The 20,388-nt window shown below is 38.3% G+C and overlaps 2 protein-coding genes across 2 annotated transcripts; both read left to right on the top strand.

The window, feature by feature from the left end:
* Positions 1 to 362: 362 nt before the first annotated feature.
* LOC134816411 (ras-related protein Rab-37-like) lies at positions 363 to 13,853 on the top strand. The gene is made up of 8 exons (XM_063825245.1): positions 363 to 630; positions 8,980 to 9,090; positions 9,474 to 9,515; positions 11,792 to 11,858; positions 12,612 to 12,664; positions 12,857 to 12,979; positions 13,124 to 13,200; positions 13,308 to 13,853. Exons 1-8 carry the CDS (start codon positions 571 to 573, stop codon positions 13,402 to 13,404), a joined length of 630 nt encoding a protein of 209 aa, XP_063681315.1. The 5' UTR covers positions 363 to 570; the 3' UTR covers positions 13,405 to 13,853.
* Positions 13,854 to 13,957: 104 nt separating this feature from the next.
* Positions 13,958 to 15,934, top strand: LOC134816410 (homeobox protein DBX1-B-like). The gene has a single exon (XM_063825244.1). The coding sequence runs from the start codon at positions 14,730 to 14,732 to the stop codon at positions 15,780 to 15,782; it is 1,053 nt and encodes a 350-aa protein (XP_063681314.1). The 5' UTR covers positions 13,958 to 14,729; the 3' UTR covers positions 15,783 to 15,934.
* The last annotated feature ends 4,454 nt before the right edge of the window (positions 15,935 to 20,388 follow it).

The raw sequence follows: 20,388 nt of genomic DNA, 5'->3' as shown, positions 1-20,388 counted from the left end.
CACAGACTTACTGTATACTGTATAGTAACTGCAGACTCACTACCCTTGAAACACCGCAACTAGGAGACATCTCTAATATTCCGCCATTAAACTATCATAAGTACCTAACTTAGCTTTCTACATGGTTATTGGTTAATTACACATGCTATAGCTAAAAGAGTATAGTTGTATATTGTACATGCCTCCTCACGATAGTAGAATTCTACATCACTTTTAGTAAAATCATAGTAATCATAGTATTATGAAGTGATTCTTGCAGTTTCTTCGATCTGCAAAGTATGATTTGTTCTAAAATATCCTCTATATTTTAATAGTTGCTGTTATAAAGTTACCTCCTGATACTTTTAACTTTATATCTGTTCAGAGTAGTGGAATGACACATATAAATACGCAATGTAGTGGCTAGTAATACCCAGCCCCCGCTCTACCTCGACACTACCTCGACACTACCTCGACACTACCTCGACACTATCTCGACACTACTTCGACACTATCTCGACACTATCTCGACACTACCTCGACACTATTTCGACACTGCCTCGACACTAAAGCCAGTTGAATAGTATCAAGATGGACAACGGAGCTGTGAAGGGCCGGCATGGCAAGGAATCCTTCGATCACATATGCAAGGTACGTATTGTGTGCTCATTGTAGCTACTCGTTCTGATTTACATATTGCTTCGTCATAACTTTCATTATTTACCTAGTATATTACTATATTACGTTATATTACAGTATATTATATTAATTGGTATTTGATACTTATTGCGAATATTTCCTGTAAGTTCTACAGAATGAGCCTCCTCGGGTGTGACGTCATGCTTGAAGGACTTCTATCCCTCTATTGTTTATAACAGATATCTGTTGTTTATAACATATATTGATTGCAATAATCTTCTGCTCGCATGTACCTCATACCTCATGACACGTGTATACTGTATAAGGTATGATAATGGTTACACCCAAGGGAGGAGCCTGAACAGTATCAGCCAGTAGCCAGTAGCCAGTAGCCAGTAGCCAGTAGCCAGTAGCCAGTAGCCAGTAGTACGACGTTATTCATTGTGGTGGAATGCAGAGTGTGCCTTATATGGGCAAGGGAGACAGTAGTTACAAGTGTAGTGGTTTCGAGATCACGTGATACTGATTGTATTGTTCACGCTAATAGTTTGATGTTAATCATCGCCCCGGTTATCATATTACTGTGCAGTGGCGTAACGTTACGCCACTGTTACTGTGCCTTTACTGCGTGTAACAGTTCGTAAAGTATTTCCGATATGTCTCAGTATCAATACCTAAGTTCACTATACTCACCTTCACTCCGATATGTCTCAGTCTCAATACCTAAGTTCACTATACTCACCTTCAATCCGATATGTCTCAGTCTCAATACCTAAGTTCACTATACTCACCTTCACTCCGATATGTCTCAGTCTCAATACCTAAGTTCACTATACTCACCTTCAATCCGATATGTCTCAGTCTCAATACCTAAGTTCACTATACTCACCTTCACTCCGATATGTCTCAGTCTCAATACCTAAGTTCACTATACTCACCTTCACTCCGATAATTCTCAGTCTCAATACCTAAGTTCACTATACTCACCTTCACTCCGATATGTCTCAGTATCAATACCTAAGTTCACTATACTCACCTTCACTCCGATATGTCTCAGTCTCAATACCTAAGTTCACTATACTCACCTTCACTCCGATATGTCTCAGTCTCAATACCTAAGTTCACTATACTCACCTTCACTCCGATATATCTCAGTCTCAATACCTAAGTTCACTATACTCACCTTCAATCCGATATGTCTCAGTATCAATACCTAAGTTCACTATACTCACCTTCAATCCGATATGTCTCAGTATCAATACCTAAGTTCATTATACTCACCTTCACTCCGATATGTCTCAGTCTCAATACCTAAGTTCACTATACTCACCTTCACTCCGATATGTCTCAGTCTCAATACCTAAGTTCACTATACTCACCTTCACTCCGATATGTCTCAGTCTCAATACCTAAGTTCACTATACTCACCTTCACTCCGATATGTCTCAGTCTCAATACCTAAGTTCACTATACTCACCTTCACTCCGATATGTCTCAGTATCAATACCTAAGTACACTATACTCACCTTCACTCCGATATATCTCAGTCTTAATACCTAAGTTCACTATACTCACCTTCACTCCGATATGTCTCAGTATCAATACCTAAGTTCACTATACTCACCTTCACTCCGATATATCTCAGTATCAATACCTAAGTTCACTATACTCACCTTCACTCCGATATGTCTCAGTCTCAATACCTAAGTTCACTATACTCACCTTCACTCCGATATGTCTCAGTCTCAATACCTAAGTTCACTATACTCACCTTCACTCCGATATGTCTCAGTCTCAATACCTAAGTTCACTATACTCACCTTCACTCCGATATGTCTCAGTCTCAATACCTAAGTCCACTATACTCACCTTCACTCCGATATGTCTCAGTATCAATACCTAAGTTCACTATACTCACCTTCACTCCGATATGTCTCAGTATCAATACCTAAGTACACTATACTCACCTTCAATCCGATATGTCTCAGTCTCAATACCTAAGTACACTATACTCACCTTCACTCCGATATGTCTCAGTCTCAATACCTAAGTTCACTATACTCACCTTCACTCCGATATGTCTCAGTCTCAATACCTAAGTCCACTATACTCACCTTCACTCCGATATGTCTCAGTCTCAATACCTAAGTACACTATACTCACCTTCAATCCGATATGTCTCAGTCTCAATACCTAAGTACACTATACTCACCTTCACTCCGATATGTCTCAGTATCAATACCTAAGTTCACTATACTCACCTTCACGACCTTGAAACAGTAGCGACCAAGTTTTCTGTTACAATTTCCCTGGAAATGTACTTTAATATACCTCGGACCTCCACTGAATGTACTTCATTAAGACTCTTACATATTCATTTTATGCAATTTGAATAGTCTCAGGTATTTATCAAATATTTGAGTAGCCTCGAGGTATTTACCAAAAGTCAGGGAGCGAGATAGAGAATGATTATACTTCATAAGGGCAACCATTCGTAGCATGATTCTACCTTCCTCTGTGTTTTAATGGTTAAATAAGTTAAATACATATAATTATTAGGTAGGTACTGGTTGTACTCTTAATATTGGCTGTGTTTCTATGGTGGGATACTACTGTTGCTATGAAGCGCAACTAGAACTAACGTTTAATATGAAAATCATCGATTAAATTAAATTAAAATTAAATTTTACGTAAATACTAAAGATGGGTATACTGTTTGCTTAGATTAAAGTCAAGTAATTTTAATGGGAGTTAGTACTGTTAGTTACTGGAAGATCCTCAGGACGGCGTTACCATGGTTACAACACTCTGGTTACCATGGTTACAACAATCTGGTGACCATGGTTACAACACTGAGGGGAAGAAGTGGTCGTCTAATATTCATACTTGAGATATAAACTAGTGTTTAACGGTCTAAATGTTAGTATTGGAGCTGTACAATTATTCTTTATTTGGGCATGTTCACCCGTAGCTAGAGATTGATATGATGATATACTGCACTATTGTTCCACAATGATCATACTCTCTCCCCACTGGTATTTGAACAAGTGACCCTGGTAGTGATAATAGTTATAATTCCTTAGAGACTGTGAATGGTCGGGATTAGTCAGCTTCTTAATACTTTGAAATAACCTTTGGACGCTTAGAAACAGAAAATAAGAGACTGATGAACGAGGAACCAGTGGCGTAACGAAGGGCCCCGCTGACTCCGCTATGCGGGGGGGGGGGGAGGGGGGGGGGTCTTCTTAAGGGGCGCAAAATCGTCGTTTGAATGTAGGACAATTTGGAAAAACTTAATTGAGGTACTAGCAAAACTGCGCGTTTTGCTCTAGAAATACACTTTTTTAGAGACTTTACCGGCGTATCCTCTAAAATCACCTGATTTGTTCAATTTTAGGGAGGGGGCCAAAAGGGGAGAGGGCGCCAACAGGGGGGCGCTTTTTCGGCAGAAGGGGCGCCAACAGGGGGGGGGGGGGGGGGGCGATTTTTCGGCGGAGGGGCGCCAACAGGCAACGTAACGCCACTGCGAGGAACTGTAGTTTGAACGGTTGGCAATAGAGAGTAGAGATTAGGTCGGGTAAATCTACTCTAGTTGGGGAAATAGTGCACGTCATTAGGTACAAATAATGACCTGGTTAAATGAGGGCTAAATTGAATGGTAAAAACAGGAATGAACATACTTTATGTACCTAGTGACCTTTTCGAATTACCTTGTAGAAACTATAAATACATACAACATAATCTTCAAACTTTCGCACAAACATTCTAAAATTAAAGCAATTGTAATTACTCATTATCCGTTTCATAATATAATGTTTAGTCACTATAGTAACTACTAGTTACCTACTAGTTACCTACTAGTCACCTACTAGTTACCTACTAGTTACCTACTAGTTACCTAATAGTTACATGGTAGTAATAGTATATATAGTAATCAGTATAGCAGATAGTCTTACCCAGTCAGCTAGCTGACTGCTGAGTGTAGACTTTAGAGCGCACACTAGTTCACAGATAGTGGTATCCAGTCAGCTAGCTGAGTGTAGACTTTAGAGCGCACACTAGTTCACAGATAGTGGTACCCAGTCAGCTAGCTGAGTGTAGACTTTAGAGCGCACACTAGTTCACAGATAGTGGTACCCAGTCAGCTAGCTGAGTGTAGACTTTAGAGCGCACACTAGTTCACAGATAGTGGTACCCAGTCAGCTAGCTGAGTGTAGACTTTAGAGCGCACACTAGTTCACAGATAGTGGTACCCAGTCAGCTAGCTGAGTGTAGACTTTAGAGCGCACACTAGTTCACAGATAGTGGTACCCAGTCAGCTAGCTGAGTGTAGACTTTAGAGCGCACACTAGTTCACAGATAGGGGTACCCAGTCAGCTAGCTGAGTGTAGACTTAAGAGCGCACACTAGTTCACAGATAGTGGTACCCAGTCAGCTAGCTGAGTGTAGACTTTAGAGCGCACACTAGTTCACAGATAGTGGTACCCAGTCAGCTAGCTGAACTCTATCACGCCTCACCTCACCCATTATTCCTTATATGGTAGTTTCAGTTGAGAAGGGGTGCTCGACACACATTGGTGGTACACAGGTTGTCCTGGTTACCATGGTAACACCTGGTTACCTCTCTCACTGACTCAATGGATCACATCTTGATTAATTGTAATGTGTAGATATGATCAATAGAGCGTACTATGGTTCATAGTTAGAAAGTATTACTATGGTTCATAGTAAAAGGTAGGAAGCAATAGTATCCACTAAGTCCCGTGATCAGTAGAGGCTGGTGGTACTAGTGGTAGTATTCAACTCATGTAGTCTCATGTCACACAGATAATAATTAATGCTAGTTCTCAGATTGGAATTGAATATTTTTGCATTTGTACGAGTAGAGAAACTCTGTGATCATATCTCCCTGGTTACCATGGTAACACCTGGTTACCTCTCTCACTGACTCAATGTGATCATATCTCCCTGGTTTTCTCCCTGGTGATCATATCTCCCTGGTTGATGGTGGACACTTTACCAGCGTTCAATAAGTTTACAGCTAATGTTATACAGTGTTATAGTTAGTTAACAATAAGTGTTGTAGCTGATCCTGTAGACCACTCCCTCTAAGTGAGATTGTGAGACCACGTGTTTTGAGACCACGTGTTTTGAGACCACGTGTTTTGAGACCACGTGTTTTGAGACCACGTGTTCTGTGACCACGTGTTTTGAGACCACGTGTTCTATGACCACGTGTTTTGAGACCACGTATTTTGAGACCACGTGTTTTGAGACCACGTGTTATGTGACCACGTGTTTTGAGACCACGTGTTTTGAGACCACGTATTTGAGACCACGTGTTTTGAGACCACGTGTTTTGAGACCACGTGTTCTGTGACCACGTGTTTTGGGACCACGTGTTTTGAGACCACGTGTTTTGTGACCACGTATTTTGTGGCCACGTGTTTTGTGACCACGTGTTTTGTGACCACGTGTTTTGTGACCACGTGTTTTGTGACCACGTGTTTTGTGACCACGTGTTTTGTGACCACGTGTTTTGAGACCACGTGTTTTGAGACCACGTGTTCTGTGACCACGTGTTTTGTGACCACGTGTTTTGGATTAACTCTCACATATTTTCTAGACATGATAAGTTCATTGTGTAGTGTAAACTGAATAAAACATGCGCTTTTTAGTGTAAAGTGTACCGCCATCTGTGAGGCTGCAATTGTACCAGGTTTTTACATAATGATAGCTTTCTTAACATGAGAAGTCAAGGTAAATATCTGGTTAACAATAATCATACATTGGATGGAACATTATTTATACCGCAGTGGTTACTACAGTATTTATTGAAGGGAACATTATCTATACCGCAGTGGTTACTACAGTGGTTACTACAGTATTTATTGGATGGAACATTATCTATACCGCAGTGGTTACTACAGTATTTATTGAAGGGAACATTATCTATACCGCAGTAGTTGCTACAGTATTTATTGAAGGGAACATCATCTATATCGCAATGGTTGCTACAGTATTTATTGGATGGAACATTATCTATACCGCAGTGGTTGCTACAGTATTTATTGAAGGGAACATTATCTATACCGCAGTGGTTACTACAGTATTTATTGAAGGGAACATTATCTATACCGCAGTGGTTGCTACAGTATTTATTGAAGGGAACATTATCTATACCGCAGTGGTTGCTACAGTATTTATTGGATGGAACATTATCTATACCGCAGTGGTTGCTACAGTATTTATTGAAGGGAACATTATCTATACCGCAGTGGTTACTACAGTATTTATTGAAGGGAACATTATCTATACCGCAGTGGTTGCTACAGTATTTATTGGATGGAACATTATCTATACCGCAGTGGTTGCTACAGTATTTATTGAAGGGAGCATTATCTATACCGCAGTGGTTACTACAGTATTTATTGAAGGGAACATTATCTATACCGCAGTGGTTACTACAGTATTTATTGAAGGGAACATTATCTATACCGCAGTGGTTGCTACAGTATTTATTGGATGGAACATTATCTATACCGCAGTGGTTGCTACAGTATTTATTGAAGGGAACATTATCTATACCGTAGTGGTTACTACAGTATTTATTGAAGGGAACATTATCTATACCGCAGTGGTTGCTACAGTATTTATTGAAGGGAACATTATCTATACCGCAGTGGTTGCTACAGTATTTATTGGATGGAACATTATCTATACCGCAGTGGTTACTACAGTATTTATTGAAGGGAACATTATCTATACCGCAGTGGTTACTACAGTATTTATTGAAGGGAACATTATCTATACCGCAGTGGTTACTACAGTGGTTACTACAGTATTTATTGGATGGAACATTATCTATACCGCAGTGGTTACTACAGTATTTATTGGATGGAACATTATCTATACCGCAGTGGTTACTACAGTATTTATTGAAGGGAACATTATCTATACCGCAGTGGTTACTACAGTATTTATTGAAGGGAACATTATCTATACCGCAGTGGTTACTACAGTATTTATTGAAGGGAACATTATCTATACCGCAGTGGTTGCTACAGTATTTATTGGGTGTATAGCTGCACGTGGTGATAGTTGATAAGGATCAAATAACGCATCACTTGGTGTGGGGCACGTTATCGTGTTGTCATAGTTACCTCTCCTAGCCTCACAACTCATTGACTCTAAATTAGAAACATTATGTGATAGCTCTGTAACCTTGTATTACTAACTATAGTTACTTGCATTATTACTAACTATTACTACTACTACTACTACTACTACTAGTAGTAGTACTACTACTACTACTACTACTATTAGTACTACTACTACTACTACTAGTAGTACTACTACTACTACTAGTAGTAGTACTACTACTACTACTACTACTACTACTACTACTACTACTACTACTACTACTACTAGTAGTAGTACTGACCTGGAGTTAAAGCAGATAATACGGTGAATCTGTACTTGTTTAAACAACTGTGCAGGTGGTGAGTATAGTAAGGTCCGTGCTATACTCACCACTATACTCACCACTATACTCACCACTATACTCACCACTATACTCACTACCTTTCTTATAGAGTTGTTAAAAAAAGAAGTATTAAGACAGTTTGTTTATACGATAGAAAATTTGTGATTTAGCATTTGAAAGGAGGACTGCAACAAATTAACAACGAATGGAATGATGTTAATCACCTATCCTCGTACTAAACTGTTAATAGAGATAATTATAATGCGGGCAGCGTCTACCTTTCCATTCATGATGATTTCTGTATAAAGATGGTTCTAATTCTTCGTAATTTAAGTTACATTGCACGAAGAATAGTTATTATCATTATACGGTAAATATTCCCATTGAAATAACGTTTAAACTATAAAACCTGCGTTCTGTGAGGCACGTAATAAGTTCTCAGTTTTAGAGGGATATACAATAGACGAGTAGTAAACCCCCCGCCCTGTCCGTGACGTCTAATTAGTTACTGTTCACTTAGTTAGACTGTTAGTTACTGTTTTCAGACAAATGTACAACACTGTAATAATGATATCAGTTTCCATGATGTTGTTTAATGAACACAATATATCTAAACAACACCACCTTAATATTCCCGGTACCGGTAAAACTCTCCGGATTTCAACATGCTCAGAAGTAGATAGAAAGAGGAAACGAAGGAGCTTCTAATCTAATTACTCTGTAACTATTACTACTTCCACCCCATGTACTACTACCTTACTACTGCTACTATTCAGTAAATCCTCCTACAAATACCACTACTAACCCCCTCAGGTGATATGTACTAACCCCCCCTACAAATACCACTACTAAGTACTAACCCCCCCCCCCCCCAGGTGATGCTAATAGGCGACAGCAGTGTGGGTAAGACATGTCTACTGGTCAGATTCAAGGACGGAGCATTCCTCGCCTGTAGTTACATCTCAACAGTCGGCATAGACTTCAGGGTAACACTTCTTAGTTACTAACAATATAATAATTGTGAATATCAATATTTGTTCGATTGGAATTTTCTTATAGAATATCAGCTGAATCAATGGAACTTTAAGCTATGTTTAATCAATGGAACTTTAAGCCGGAATGGAACTTTAAGCTATGTTTAAAAAGGTTCAGCAAGAAGAAGCTTGTAATGCTGTGGAGGGGGTTGTGGAAATATGTAATTATAATGACTGTGTGAACACGGTAATAATGTGACTAGTCAGTTTGTAGTCAGTTTGTAGTCAACTACATACTTACTACTTAAGGTACTTACCTTCTTACCTGATACTAAATAATATTATTATATATTCTTACCTACTAATGGTTGTTGACTAATTGTTGTTTATTGCAGTCGAAGATAGTAAATCTGGATGGAACTAAAGTAAAATTACAGGTACAATCTTAATATTGTTAATTATTAATTGATTTTCCCCTACAACCCTCTGTTTAAAATGATCAAGATTTTGATACCGTTAAGATTAAAACCCTGATAACCTAAAACAAGTGGTATGATTGTATAGTTCTAAAGAGATGTGATAAGATTTCACATTTATATTACCAGCTCATTTACCAGCACATTTACCAGCACATTTACCAGCTCATTTACCAGCTCATTTACCAGCTCATCCCCATGTGTCAGTAATTAGACCACTCTGTAGTCAGTGTAGTCAGTGTAGTCAGTGTTTATATGTTGTGTAATAGTGTAGAGTGCGGTGTTACACTAGCAGGTGCTATTAGTCAGGTGGTATTAGTACAAATACCACATCAATCTCACATACTCCTATCTTACCAGGCACAATGTATACTTCTGTAGGAGGGGAGGGGGTGCCACGTGTCACTTCTGTATTCGCTTTCAATACCACAGCAACTCTTTCTATACGCTCACTAAAAGTGCTATGACGTCACACCATATTATCGTTACTTAGCAACATATTGTGTATAATGATAACTTTAACTTTGAGTAGCAGTAACGTCACACACAACCTTGTATACATGTGTGTTAAGGCAAAAGTAGATTTTGGTTTATAACAGCCCGTGACTTCGATCAATTTTTAATAAAATGAATCCGAAACTTCATGGTCGCAGTATTAAGATGTCAGCTAATATAACCGTCCCCCTGTACCGTTTTATAAAGTATGTCTAATATAACCGTTTACCTAACTACCGGTATATTGCTGTCTAATATTGTGACGTCAAATGAAGTTCTGCATCAATAGTCCATTATATTAAAATGTCAAATCTTAAACTGTATGAGTGTAAATTTAGGAATTTCTCATGGTTCAGGCTGTGAGACGGTCTTATCAATATTTCTGTCGCATTAGATAGTAGTTCACAGGGAGTGAACTTTAATAAAGCAATAATGACTTTACGATCTCTAATGATATCTTGCCAGCTAGGTTTACTTGAGGGCTAATATCCTGATAGTCTGACATAAGGTTAGTAACAGCTAGCTGTACAGCTAGATACAGTAGTACAGACACTCAGTCTTACAATCAGGGGCCTTCAGCTATATTGACATTAGAATCAACACCCTATATGGTACTATATAATATATATGGTACTATATGGTACTATATGGTTACTATGGTAACAGTCTCTGTCGGACGAGTTATGTACGTCTGGGTGGGAGATGATCTAGCTGTAATTGCGCTAATTTAGTTTAATGAAATACTTCGAGATAAGCGCAAATTTAAGTATAAGTTTAGGAAAAGCAAGGTTGTGGAATATACCTTTTTGATGATAAAGTTACCGAACACTTGTTTCCTTGTTAGTGCGTAGGCTGGACATATAGTAGGCTGAGCATATAGTAGGCTGAGCATATAGTAGGCTGAGCATCTGGTTAGGAAGTGGTTTGTAGTTTCTACTTCCTCTTCACATTTGTTGCAGATGTTTCACTACACGGTGTACATAGTTTCACTACACGGTGTACATAGTTTCACTACTGCAGTACATAGTTTCACTACAGTACATAGTTTCAATACAGTACATAGTTTCACTACAGTACATAGTTTCACTACAGTACATAGTTTCACTACAGTACATAGTTTCACTACACGGTGTACATAGTTTCACTACACGGTGTACATAGTTTCACTACTGCAGTACATAGTTTCACTACAGTACATAGTTTCAATACAGTACATAGTTTCACTACAGTACATAGTTTCACTACACGGTGTACATAGTTTCACTACAGTACATAGTTTCACTACACGGTGTACAAAGTTTCACTACAGTACATAGTTTCACTACAGTACATAGTTTCACTACAGTACATAGTTTCACTACAGTACATAGTTTCACTACACGGTGTACATAGTTTCACTACAGTACATAGTTTCACTACAGTACATAGTTTCACTACACGGTGTACATAGTTTCACTACACGGTGTACATAGTTTCACTACTGCAGTACATAGTTTCACTACAGTACATAGTTTCAATACAGTACATAGTTTCACTACAGTACATAGTTTCACTACACGGTGTACATAGTTTCACTACAGTACATAGTTTCACTACACGGTGTACACAGTTTCACTACAGTACATAGTTTCACTACAGTACATAGTTTCACTACAGTACATAGTTTCACTACAGTACATAGTTTCACTACACGGTGTACATAGTTTCACTACAGTACATAGTTTGACAGTGTATATTTTCAGATATTTGATACGGCTGGTCAGGAACGGTTCAGGAGTTTAACTCATTCTTACTACAGAGACGCACATGGTAAATAAATTAGCAAATCAGTTAGTATAATACTTGTAATACTTAAGGGGACATAAACGGACCATTATTGCTAATGTAAAGTTTACCAAATTTGTTCATGATTATAATTTAATATACCGTCAATCCACGAACTGTGCTAAAATACACAACTGGTGTATCCTAAATACTTTAATATTAAATTAAGATTAAAAATTCACTTGAAAAATGGATTTGTCAATCTTTGATATTTTTATCTTTGACTTGCTTAAACGATTCTAGTCGAATCGATACTTTGAGATGGTCGCTGAAAATTTAACGGTCACTGACTTTGTTTCACGGGCATTCTCCAGCGGTTTGTAAAGAAGCTATGTTGTTTCCATTCAATTAATCATAGACTTTACCTACAGTTTTGTTAGTTATTTCTACGATTAATGATCGACGATTAACAGAGCTTTGTAATCAGTGTACAGCCTTCAACTCTTTCATATCGTTTACGAGAGGAAATGAGCCACTGTAATTTCTGTTATACATGGCTAAATTTTGTGCCCCTCAATTCCTACGATAGCATGGATTTGACAAATTTCACAATCCTTGATAATAACTTTCAGGCGCGCGCGAGGATACGCCTACTGAATTCATGGCGCGTAGCACGGATGATTTCTTAATTCGCTGGCTATCGCACGCTGTTCGGTGTTTGAACGGCGTGCACATGAAATCTATCTGTAATTTAGATAACACTTAGCTACAATTAAAGTAAGCAGTCTCCAATTTCAGCTTTGCTTTTGGTGTATGACGTTACCTGCAACGAATCATTTCTTAACGTTCGTGTGAGTAATAGTTTCATTATTTATCTTTTTCTAATCCTATGTGCAACTGTTTACCCAACTGTTTATGATCCTCGTGTATAAGAAAATTTGTCAGTATTGCTGGAACAATAGGGCCTGATATCATGGACAGGCCCTACTGGAACAACTTCTCTCCCCCATACATTACACAATATTGATCCTGATGTTTGGCAGGAGTGGTTGACAGTAGTGGAGGAGCACGCATCCCCAGATGTGATAGTCATGATACTGGGAAACAAGGCGGACATGAACGGGGAACGAGTTGTGAAGACTGAACAGGGGGAAAGGCTAGCCAAGGTGAGTCAGTCAACATTTAGATAATCTCTAACTTAATTAGCAGCTATTTAATCGGTTAATTTTTCTGTATATATGCCAAATGGAGTTTTTTCCCGAAATTAAAAACTGATCTGAAAAACGTGTTCTTATTTCCGTTTCTCTCAGGAGTACGGAGTAGCTTTTTTGGAAACTAGTGCTAAAACTGGCCTAAACGTGGACTTGGCTTTCATGGCAATCGCAAAGTAGGCAACCAATTCTGCTTTCTCATTTTGATTCCACATTTTAATCTGATTGAGACAAATGTAACACTTGGGAATTTTCAGCTAAATTCTATCCTCTTTTCTTTTAGGGACATTAAAGCAAAACGTTCGTTGCGATCAGCCGACAAAGACTTCAACATGGGCGAGTTCATTGATTCCAAAAAGCAATCTTCCAGCTGCTGTTAATTAAGTTAATACATTAATTATGTAATGCAAATATTAACAAACGCTATATGAACTTTACATGTAGAGTTCATATAGCGTTTGTTCTTATCTAATGGCTGTTATGCCTTTTGAATTTTACAGATCTAAGGGAGTTAGAAATTGCATATGAAGCTTTACTTGGTGAACTCACAATAATTTATTTAATTGTAAGAACGTTTGTTGATTTAAATTATTTCCGTTAATGACGTGGCATTTATAAAATTTGTATTTAGTGAGAGCAACAAACCATTTACCATCACGCATCTGTCTCAAGGCAATTCGGTTGACAATGTAATGTATTCATAAAATTAGAATAATATATTTTCATAAACAAAATAAGATGATTTAAGGACTTGATTAATTGTTAAAATAATAATGGGTTGATTTTAAAGTGTTTGACAATCATCTAGATTATGTATCCGCCTTTAAAATTATTTGTTAATTTACAATATTTGAGCTGTTTATTACGCCTGCCCTTTTAATATTTTAAATTTATACTAATTGATGCTTTTTGAAGATAATTGTATTTGCATCAAATATTTTTAATCGGAAGTGACGTTTCCCATCTTCGGTTTTGGTCAATTCTTCAAATTTCGTAGTGTAACCGTTAAAATAATAGCGGTAAGTTAATAATATGAAGTTCATTGGTTGATGATACGAAATTCTACTTTTTAAAATTATGAATGATCGTCATTTTATCCATTAGCTTGATGACACAGATTCATACCTTGTTCCCATTTAAATTATTACATACTATTAGTTGTAGCAGTTAATCGTTGTAAGTATCGTTTGTTTATTTAAAAAACATCCTAACAATTTGTACAATTTCTCCTTACAGTCACAAGGTTACTCCATCAGAGATAAATTAAAAGTAAATAAGTGTTTGGGAAAACTCTTCCGCAAGGAGACTTGCAGCATGATCCCCTCATGTTTTGGTAATAGTCTAGTATCACATCACCACTCCTACACACTCCTTTACACGCTGATATCACATGACATCGACCTCCTATCACGCGGCTCCGTTCTCTACTCACGTGACCAGCCCCATTACGGCCACTGCCCTGGTCATGTGAGACCGGTATATAAGTCTCTTCTTCGCTTCGTAGTCTTTTCGTCCGCTTTCGTATCGTGACCCGAGGTCTAATCGTCAGGTGAGTTTGAAGAGGAGCTCTACTGTACTGGAGATATCGTAACGTATCGTAATGAAGCGAATCATTGCTCTGGAGAAAGCATATATATAGGTAGGCATGTGATGAGTGTGAGTATTAAACTATTCTTCTCTTTCAACCAATCTAATAATATTTCCAATGAACACCTCCAGCTATAATCCCATCTCTTACACTTACCCGATTATCACACTACCGTGGGAACAAGAGACAACAGACCCTGCCTATCCTGCAAACTACACTCCTACCTACCAATCAGTCTGCTACGCTGATGTCAGAGTACCGACTAGTTCAGGTAGTTCTGCGGAGGGTTACTACGGTTACCCCTATCAGAACACACAGAAACCTGGTGTTAAACACTTTAGCCCTGAAACTGGAGAGACCCCTTCTTACAAGCTGGATGATGAGGATTACTGCGTACCAGTCAGTATCTCATCTGAAACTGAGTATCCCACCACCATGCCTCTCCCCTCAAGTTACTATTGTCCTCCAAGTTCAGGTACAGTGGGTAATCCTTATTACATCTCCTCTCAAACTACCCGCTATATGCACGTGTCTGCAGACTCTTCCACTCCTGAACCTGCTCCTAACCAGACAACTACTACCTTCAGTCCTGGCTACCCTCCTATCTCAGAGCCTAGTGTTCCTAACCAGACAACTACTACCTTCAGTCCTGGCTACCTTCCTATCTCAGAGCCTAGTGTTCCTAACCAGACAACTACTACCTTCAGTCCTGGTTACCCTCCTATATCAGAGCATATTCAGTCACGAACTGAGGCAACTCCCCGTAACTATCAGTATCCTATTTCTACTAGCACAGTCTGCAGTTCAGTTAGCGCACTACCGCTCCCTGTTACCTCACTACCGCTCCCTAATCAACAACCTGTAGGTATTGACTTCCCTTATCATCTGTTCGAATATCCAGCACAGAATCCTGGTGGAGGAAAAATCAAGAAAGAGAAGAAACGAACCGAGTTTTCATCACAAGACCTGAAACTTCTGGAAGCTGCTTTTGCCGAATCAGATTTTGCCAGAGGAGCTAAAAGGGAGAAGCTTGCCTCTTCTTTGGGAGTTTCGTTAAGATCAATAACAGTCTGGTTTCAGAACAAGAGAGCAAAGATGAGGAAAGAAAAGAAGAGTATGGAAATGCTGGAACTCGCGGCCAAGACTGGAATAGTCGATCTCAAACAATAATAATCTTTTATTAATCACCCGACATCTCTAGCTGTGCTAGAGTTAGAGTAGCACACTGTTTTTACTGGATGGATAATTTCAGATAATATTTTGGTCTTATAATATTTTGGTCTTATAATATTTTGTTGACATAACATTTCGAATTTACACTCTAATGCAAAACCGAATTTCTTTGTCTGTTTACTTGGTAAGATAGTCATGATGAGATTAAACTCTTGAACAATGCGAAATCAGATGAAAATATTAGATGAAATAACTGTACCATCAGCGTAAGCAGCTGGGAAATTACATACGGACCCTCATACCACAGCTTGAGCAAAGAGAAGTAATATAATCAGAAAAGAAAAGCTTGCATTAAGACTGGCCACGCTCGATCCAGTCGAGTCCTCCTCCCCTCCATGAAAATAACCCCCACTCTGCTTGATTTGTTCTTCTCTACCCTCCCTACTACTATTGTCACTGCCCCCTACTACTGACTCAAGGTCTGATTCCCTCCCCAATTTATTTGAATCTGGATGTAAAGATGCAATCGTGTGAGTGTTGGTCGCTGCCTCCTCTGTGGTGTAAGATTTTGAGGTGGTCTCTATCTCTACTGTTGGGTGGTTGTAGTATTCCGGCCTTGGTTCAGGCCCTACCTCGCGAGACTGGCAGTTCCGGGATATTGGCAGGTATTCTTGTACTATCTCACAGATATTAGCTGTAACAGTTGTGTTCGTCAAATATTTTACATTTTATTGGAAACTTTTTACAACAGTTAGAATAGTATATGAAGCATGTAGTACGATTAGAAACGGTATCTGGCAACTGTTTCTCTATCTAGAGATATAAAGGTTACTGATCTGGCAACTGTTTCTCTATCTAGAGATATAAATGTTACTGATCTGGTAACTGTTTCTCTATCTAGAGATATAAAGGTTACTGATCTGGTAACTGTTTCTCTATCTAGAGATATAAAGGTTACTGATCTGGCAACTGTTTCTCTATCTAGAGATATAAAGGTTACTGATCTGGCAACTGTTTCTCTATCTAGAGATATAAAGGTTACTGATCTGGCAACTGTTTCTCTATCTAGAGATATAAAGGTTACTGATCTGGTAACTGTTTCTCTATCTAGAGATATAAAGGTTACTGATCTGGCAACTGTTTCTCTATCTAGAGATATAAATGTTACTGATCTGGCAACTGTTTCTCTATCTAGAGATATAAATGTTACTGATCTGGCAACTGTTTCTCTATCTAGAGATATAAAGGGTACTGATCTGGCAACTGTTTCTCTATCTAGAGATATAAATGTTACTGATCTGGCAACTGTTTCTCTATCTAGAGATATAAATGTTACTGATCTGGCAACTGTTTCTCTATCTAGAGATATAAATGTTACTGATCTGGCAACTGTTTCTCTATCTAGAGATATAAAGGTTACTGATCTGGCAACTGTTTCTCTATCTAGAGATATAAAGGGTACTGATCTGGCAACTGTTTCTCTATCTAGAGATATAAAGGGTACTGATCTGGCAACTGTTTCTCTATCTAGAGATATAAATGTTACTGATCTGGCAACTGTTTCTCTATCTAGAGATATAAAGGTTACTGATCTGGCAACTGTTTCTCTATCTAGAGATATAAAGGGTACTGATCTGGCAACTGTTTCTCTATCTAGAGATATAAAGGGTACTGATCTGGCAACTGTTTCTCTATCTAGAGATATAAAGGGTACTGATCTGGCAACTGTTTCTCTATCTAGAGATATAAAGGTTACTGATCTGGCAACTGTTTCTCTATCTAGAGATATAAAGGGTACTGATCTGGCAACTGTTTCTCTATCTAGAGATATAAATGTTACTGATCTGGCAACTGTTTCTCTATCTAGAGATATAAAGGGTACTGATCTGGCAACTGTTTCTCTATCTAGAGATATAAAGGTTACTGATCTGGCAACTGTTTCTCTATCTAGAGATATAAATGTTACTGATCTGGTAACTGTTTCTCTATCTAGAGATATAAATGTTACTGATCTGGCAACTGTTTCTCTATCTAGAGATATAAAGGTTACTGATCTGGCAACTGTTTCTCTATCTAGAGATATAAAGGTTACTGATCTGGCAACTGTTTCTCTATCTAGAGATATAAAGGTTACTGATCTGGCAACTGTTTCTCTATCTAGAGATATAAAGGTTACTGATCTGGTAACTGTTTCTCTATCTAGAGATATAAAGGTTACTGATCTGGCAACTGTTTCTCTATCTAGAGATATAAATGTTACTGATCTGGTAACTGTTTCTCTATCTAGAGATATAAAGGTTACTGATCTGGCAACTGTTTCTCTATCTAGAGATATAAAGGTTACTGATCTGGCAACTGTTTCTCTATCTAGAGATATAAAGGTTACTGATCTGGCAACTGTTTCTCTATCTAGAGATATAAAGGTTACTGATCTGGCAACTGTTTCTCTATCTAGAGATATAAATGTTACTGATCTGGCAACTGTTTCTCTATCTAGAGATATAAAGGTTACTGATCTGGCAACTGTTTCTCTATCTAGAGATATAAATGTTACTGATCTGGTAACTGTTTCTCTATCTAGAGATATAAATGTTACTGATCTGGCAACTGTTTCTCTATCTAGAGATATAAAGGTTACTGATCTGGTAACTGTTTCTCTATCTAGATATATAATGGTTACTGATCTGGTAACTGTTTCTCTATCTAGAGATATAAAGGTTACTGATCTAGTAGTTGTACTGAACATTACCTGGTTCGGTAGCACTATACCCACAAGACCAGAGAGTGTGTTGAGTATCCAGGACACTGTAGCTAGTGGCTCTACACTGGTCGTGTGTTCTGGAACACTCGTAAACCGGGCACACTGCCAACTGGAGTCCGTTAGAGGACCTGTATTTCGTGTAGCGTGCTGATATGTGGGTACTTTCTATACACTGCTTGCAGTGCACTGCTGTGGTGTGGACATGTTTTAGTGGACATGTTTTAGTTATTACTTTATACTTCATGCAATTTATTAGGTCATTATATTTCCGCTGAAACATATCAAATTAAGAAGTATGAGTCATATAATATGTTGCCAGATTAGGATAGAAATACCAAGTCATACCTCGCTTCTGCCAAACGATTTCGTCAAATGTATTGACAGTTGTTACGGAGAAAACGAAAGCAAGGGCGATCAGAAACATGGTATATAAGCTTGGATAATGCAACAAGTCGATATTTAGCTGGCTTCGTCTGAAAAAGAGAATAAGAAAGCAGTCTGCTACTGCTAGAAGAGGCCCTGATTGAGAAACTAAAAACAAAGCAGCAGAGCGTTGAGATGGTGGAACAGAACTGCAAGCAAACTGGGTGCTAAATAGTGCTGGTTTTACCAGCTAACTTAGAGAATTAATTGCCGGGTTTGTGTACTGGGGGAATTAATTGAATCAAGCTGGTTAGACTGGGCGTGGGAGGATGTGGTAAGATGTGGCAACACGGCCAAGTTCACGATCACTACCAGGGTGGTGGCAGTGCCACAATATTTCCAGTACATTATAATAGTATCAGTATTATAATAAGTATTCTTATTACAAATATCTTCCGTCCTCCTGTCAGCGACAATTCTGGCTCTGCCTTTCAACTTAGTCTGCTTCCCCTGCAGCAGTGTGGTGCAGCGCCCAATTAATTTCTACCTTAATTATGTTATTATTATTATGAGTTTTATGGATATTTTGTCGCTGATAGTGATTTGCCACACCACCACGCACGCCTTTAATTTTATTTGTATAATTTGAGTGCAGCACGAACAACTAAAGAGTTGGGTTAAGCAGAAGTTTAATTATGTTTGAAACACACTAAATGATGTGGGATTCCCACCTAAAAAAGGCAGTTTAGTTCACAACTGTTATAAAAAGGAGCGTTATTGCGAATTATTTGTGGTCCTGCTATCTTTACCACGTTAGTTTTATTACTGGTAGCTAGTCACTCTAGTTATCTGGTTATCGATTACACGGAGAACAATCAATTGATAAAATACAAAATAGATTTTTGTTTTGGTTGTTTGATTTTGACAGCTTGAGGTTCCTATATGGATGATTCCTTCCAATTTCTAATAAACTCGACTAGCTAACTTTTAACTTGGTTTAATGGCCCTGGCCTCCAGTTACACGCTTTGTCAACCATACGTTAAATGTTCATCTAATTCCTTTAAGTAAGTAAATATGTAATTGGGGCGTTTACTCTAATACTTTCACAATCAACAGCCCTGTCCATGTCCAAGTTTTGTGCCGTTTTTTACGGTTTCGCACATTACTTCTACCCTGTAGAAGACATTTTGTAACTCAGAAGACATAATATTAAACCAAAAGTCCCGAGTAGTTGGATTGAAAATATAAAATTTACAAATCCTGTCGTGTTAGAGTAAAGTTAAAGTTAAGCCTACTATACTACGAACTTTACATTTTCTAAGCCATTGAATGGATTCGTGTCATGCCGATTGCTATGTCTATTAGCGTAAGGAATGGATAATATAATAAAGACTAGTGCCTCCCAAATAATCTATGAGTATATCCTGTATATTGAAAAGGCTTCTAATTGGAACGTTTTCCGTTTGAGGCGCTTCCAA

The sequence above is a fragment of the Bolinopsis microptera genome, chromosome 6 (genome assembly GCF_026151205.1).
Source record: "Bolinopsis microptera isolate Bmic1 chromosome 6, MBARI_Bmic_1.0, whole genome shotgun sequence".
Classification (NCBI taxonomy): domain Eukaryota; kingdom Metazoa; phylum Ctenophora; class Tentaculata; order Lobata; family Bolinopsidae; genus Bolinopsis; species Bolinopsis microptera.
The sequence above is the reverse complement of the archived record's forward strand: the minus strand, read 5'-3'. Positions and strand labels throughout refer to the sequence as shown.

What these genes read in the sequence shown, in the direction of transcription:
- LOC134816411 (XM_063825245.1), top strand. Translation starts at nt 571, where the DNA reads ATGGACAACGGAGCTGTGAAGGGCCGGCATGGCAAGGAATCCTTCGAT. An exon ending in CAGTCGGCATAGACTTCAGG is followed by an intron (nt 9,091 to 9,473) that starts GTAACACTTCTT and finishes TGTTTATTGCAG; the next exon opens with TCGAAGATAGTAAATCTGGA. An exon ending in GCTTTCATGGCAATCGCAAA is followed by an intron (nt 13,201 to 13,307) that starts GTAGGCAACCAA and finishes CTTTTCTTTTAG; the next exon opens with GGACATTAAAGCAAAACGTT.
- LOC134816410 (XM_063825244.1), top strand. Translation starts at nt 14,730, where the DNA reads ATGAACACCTCCAGCTATAATCCCATCTCTTACACTTACCCGATTATC.